Source organism: Salvelinus sp. IW2-2015, unplaced genomic scaffold (assembly GCF_002910315.2).
Source record: "Salvelinus sp. IW2-2015 unplaced genomic scaffold, ASM291031v2 Un_scaffold3798, whole genome shotgun sequence".
Lineage (NCBI taxonomy): Eukaryota > Metazoa > Chordata > Actinopteri > Salmoniformes > Salmonidae > Salvelinus > Salvelinus sp. IW2-2015.
Window position 1 is genome coordinate 7803 of NW_019945072.1, and position 5190 is coordinate 12992.

Consider the following 5190-nt stretch of genomic DNA (forward strand, 5'->3'; position numbering starts at 1 on the left):
ACTGTGGTCCCAGCTCTCTTCAGGTCATTGACCAGGCCTTGCCGTGTAGTTCTGCGGCTGATCCTCACCTTCCTCATGATCATTGATCCCCCACAAGGTGAATCTTGCATGGAGCCCCAGACCGAGGGTGATTGACCGTCATCTTGAACTTCTTCCATTTTCTAATAATTGCGCCAACAGTTGTTTCCTTCTCACCAAGCTGCTTGCCTATTGTCCTGTAGCCCATCCCAGCCTTGTGCAGGTCTACAATTTTATCCCTGATGTCCTTACAAGCTCTCTGGTCTTGGCCATTGTGGAGAGGTTGGAATCTGTTTGATTGAGTGTGTGGACAGGTGTCTTTTATACAGGTAACGAGTTCAAACAGGTGCAGTTAATACAGGTAATGAGTGGAGAACAGAGGGCTTCTTAAAGAAAAACTAACAGGTCTGTGAGAGCCGGAATTCTTACTGGTTGGTAGGTGATCAAATACTTATGTCATGCAATAAAATGCAAATTAATTATTTAAAAATCATACAATGTATTTTCTGGATTTTTGTTTTAGATTCCGTCTCTCATAGTTGAAGTGTACCTATGATAAAAATGACAGACCTCTACATGCTTTGTAAGTAGGAAAACCTGCAAAATCGGCAGTGTATCAAAATACTTGTTCTCCCACTGTACCTAAAACATGGGAATACCTATCATAAACATGGTGAATACCTACTAATTAAACATGGTGAATACCTATACATAAAACATGGTGAATACTATACATAAACATAGGGAATACCTATACATATACATAAACATGGTGAATACATATACATAAACATTGTGAAACCTAACATAAACATGTAAAACCTATACATTAAACATGGGAATACAACATAACATAAACATGGTGAATACCTATACATAAACTGGTGAATACCATACATAAACATGGTGAATACCTATACATAAACCATGGTGAAATACCTATACATAAACATGGTGAATACCCTATACATAAACATGGGGAATACCTATACATATACATGGTGAATACCTATACATAAACATGGGAATACCTAACTATAAACATGGTAATCCTATACATAACTGGAATACCTATACATAACCACGGTGCCACTATGGACCAGGATACATGGGGATTTAACTCTGACCTCCATTAAAACGGTTTGATTTCGTCAGCGGTTTGGCCTGGGTATGAGAATTTGACTGGATATGCCCAGCTCTCGGGTTTCTGATATGACCGTTAAAAACAAATCTAATCCAGCCTGAAACCCTTTTTGTCCTGCCTCTGCCCTACATAGCTCGGTATGAGGGGGTCTGATGAGGGGACAGGGCCAAAGGAGATGGCTGGTCCACAGAGAGAGGGAGTGATGTCAATGTCTGATTCTGTTGTTGTATTGTTGTACTGTGACCTTTTATACTTTTTGACTTGGTAACCAATAACAAGCCATTTCTAAGTTAACCTATCATAGAGGGCAGAGGTTGCCAGGGTGAACTGATTCAAATGGCAGCTTGGAGGCAACCCCCAGACCAGTACGTTGTTGTGGTATTGTTGTACTGTGACCAACCCCCAGACCAGTATGTTATTTGACATTTAGTTTTTCTGACCAGGTCAGTAAATACAAGTTATCTCTCTCTGTCATATATATCTGGTATGTTTATTTGAAGAGTTAGCTGGCTAGCTTGTAAAGTGGCGAATTAAAGTAATGTTAGCCTAGCTTTTTCTGTTTAGCTAGTTAAATTAGCTAGCCGTTTAAAATATATATATATTCAAACCTTTCAAGCTAGCTGTGGAGAGTAAGTTTACAGTATGTTCTTTAACTCGGTTACATTTAGTATTATTTTATATAAATATTTTTATTCGGCCACATATGGAAAATACCAACACACTATTTTGTTCTCATAGTCACTGTAATGGAATTATGTCACAAATGGGGAAATAATTCTGAATAAAAAGATTTGGAAGACTAATTGTCTACCATTGTGAGTGTGTTTGGTATTTCTCAGGTCCACCAGCAGCATACTTACTATATTCATTATTATTATTATTATTATTATTATATTTTTATTATTGTTGTTATTGGTATTATTATTTGATTAAACAAACTGAAACAAGACAGCAAAGTGCATACATTTTAATATTAATATAAACTATCTAAGTACATGTGTAAAAACTAAGTAAACAATAAAGTACTACATATAGCAGGTAAGTAGAACATCAAACATCAACAACTGACATCATCAGTAGTCCATCAACGTCCATTACCATTAGCCAAGATGGCCGCCTTCTGTCTTCAAGCATTTCTCAGAGGAAGAAGAAAAGACGGGAACTCTTGGTTATAGTCGGCAGAATGTCGACAGTAGTTCCTCATCCTTCTTTCCTTAATCCCTACCTTTTACACGTGGCCTTGAAGATCTTAACCTCTCCCATCTCAGCCAGCAGGGTGGTGTTGAAGGTGTTCCTCTGTCTCTCTGCATGTGGCCATGAAGATCTTAACCTCTCCCATGTCAGCCAGCAGGGTGGTGTTGAAGGTGTTCTGGAAGTCCTCAGTGAACACCAGGTTTGTCTTGAGGCGGACCTTGTTGGCCCAGATCAGAGTGGTTCCCGGACGACAGAAGTATCTCATGGTGAACAGCAGCTCCTCTAAGTCGCGGTGATACACCACGTCAGCCGCCAGCACGTAGTCATAGCGATACACGGATCTAGGGTAAGTGCGTTCCACCTCAGGACCCCAGGTTAGAGCTGTCACCTCAGGTGTATATTTAGAGCGCCCTCTGGTGTTTCGGAGCAAGTTGTATCTCAGATTACTAAGGACGTCRGGGAGGTCGGTGGCCGTCACCTGGGCACCTGGGGGACACGTTACATTAGGAGCTTTTTAAGAAGCAGAAGAACAAGAAAACTGACTACAAAACACATCTATCACCAGATACAGCAGCTGATAGGATTAGAGTCTAAAACTCAAAGGTAATCAGTAAGACTTACCCAGTAGACTGGCGACGATAGACACTAATCCTGTCCCTGATCCCAGTTCCAAAACCTGCTTTCCTTTCAGATCTATCACATCAGTATTGGTCTCCAGGTAGTTACATAGAGCCAACGCCTGCAGGGGAGCCAATACATTATATTACTATGTGTAGCCAATCACCACCTAGTGTTRCATCACATGTGTGTTGCAGGTAGGACCTTTTTAGAGGTCCACCACTAGGTGGCAGTAGTCCATTTGTCTGTTACCCTGTAGATGAGCATTCTGAACTGAAAGGCGAGAAGACACCTTACCTGTTGTTCCATGTGAGTGTTTGTTGCATTGATTTACCCTGCTGACTACTTCAAATGTAGCGATTTATCCTGCCGACCACTTCAAATGTAGGGATTTATCCTGCCGACCACTTCAAATGTAGGGATTTATCCTGCCGACCACTTCAAATGTAACGGTTTATCCTGCCGACCACTTCAAATGTAACGGTTTATCCTGCCGACTACTTCAAATGTAGCGATTTATCCTGCCGACAATGCCAAATGTAGTGATTTATCCTGCCGACAAAGCCAAATGTAGTGATTTATCCTGCCGACAACGCCAAATGTAGACTGTAACCGCACTCTACTGCCGACTACTTCAAATGTAGCGATTTAATCCTGCCGACTACTTCAAATGTAGCGATTTATCCTGCCGACTACCAAATGTTAGCGATTTATCCTGCCCGACTACTTCAATATGTAGTGATTTATCCTACCGACAATGCCAAATGTAGTGATTTATCCTGCCGACTACTTCAAATGTAGCGATTTTATCTGCCGACTACTTCAAATGTAGGCGATTTCTATCCTGCCGACTACTTCAAATTATGTAGCGATTATCCTGCGACCTTCAAATGTAGTGATTTATCCTGCCGACTACTTCAAATGTATGTGATTTATCCTGCCGACTAACTTCAAATGTAGCGATTTATCCTGCCGACCACTTCAAAATGTAGGATTTACTCCTGCCGACCACTTCAAATGTAGGGATTTATCCTGCCGACCACTTCAAATGTAACGGTTTATCCTGCCGACTACTTCAATGTAGCGATTTATCCTGCCGACTACTTCAAATGTAGCGATTTATCCTGCCGACCACTTCAAATGTAACGGTTTATCCTGCAGCTACTTCAAATGTAGCGATTTATCCTGCCGACAATGCAAATGTAGTGATTTATCCTGCCGACAAAGCCAATGTGTGATTATCCTGCCGACAACGCCAAATGTAGTGATTTATCCTGCGACTACTTCAAATGTAGTGATTTATCCTGCCGACAACGCCAAATGTAACGATTTATCCTGCCGACTACTTCAATGTAGCGATTTATCCTGCCGACTACTTCAAATGTAGCGATTTATCCTGCGGACTACTTAAATGTAGTGATTTATCCTGCCGACTACTTCAAATGTAGCGATTTATCCTGCGACTACTTCAAATGTAGGATTTATCCTGCCGACCCTTCAAATGTAGTGATTTATCCTGCCGACAACTGCCAAATGTAAGGATTTATCCTGCCGACTACTTCAAATGTAGTGATTTATCCTGCCGACACGCCAATGTAGTGATTTATCCTGCCGACAACGCCAAATGTAGGATTTATCCTGCCGACTACTTCAAATGTAGTGATTTATCCTGCCGACATTACTGCCAAAATGTAGTGATTTATCCTGCGAAACGCCAAATGTAGTGATTTATCCTGCCGACTGCCAAGTAGGATTACCTGCGACTACTCAAATGTAGTGATTTATCCTGCGATAACGCCAAATGTAGTGTAAACTGTACTCACTGCTGGCCATATCACTCGCCATGGGAGTCCATTGCCTCGACGATGTTGATTTTGTGCCCAGCATAGAAGTAGACCTCTCTGTCCAGGCGTATCCAGGGGACGTGGGTATTATCCAGCTGGGCTTCCTTGGTGTCCAACTCCTCTACACAGGAATGGAACAAACCACTCATTCACATTCTAATAGGGGATGGATCATACCATTGCTATTTCCTGGGTGTGTACTGACAATGGAAGACTTGTGTTCTGAATGATTGAGTCTGAGTATCTAGGGATTTAATAATGGTGTCAACAACCTCACCGATAATGTCTTCGTCAGTCACTCTCGGTGCTACAGCGGGAGTTAGTGTTTTTCTGCTTCATCGTCATCATCCTCATCATCCTTCATCACTATGT

The 5190-nt window shown here is 41.6% G+C and overlaps 1 protein-coding gene across 1 annotated transcript in view; it reads right to left on the reverse strand.

Moving 5' to 3' along the window:
* Positions 1 to 2126: 2126 nt before the first annotated feature.
* LOC112076504 (protein-lysine methyltransferase METTL21C) overlaps positions 2127 to 5190 on the reverse strand; it is an 8460-nt gene continuing 5396 nt past the window's right edge. Inside the window, 5 exon segments of the mRNA XM_070441355.1 lie at positions 2127 to 2842; positions 2978 to 3095; positions 4798 to 4814; positions 4817 to 4939; positions 5096 to 5151. Coding sequence (XP_070297456.1) covers positions 2427 to 2842; positions 2978 to 3095; positions 4798 to 4814; positions 4817 to 4939; positions 5096 to 5151 — 730 coding nt within the window. The 3' untranslated portion in view covers positions 2127 to 2426.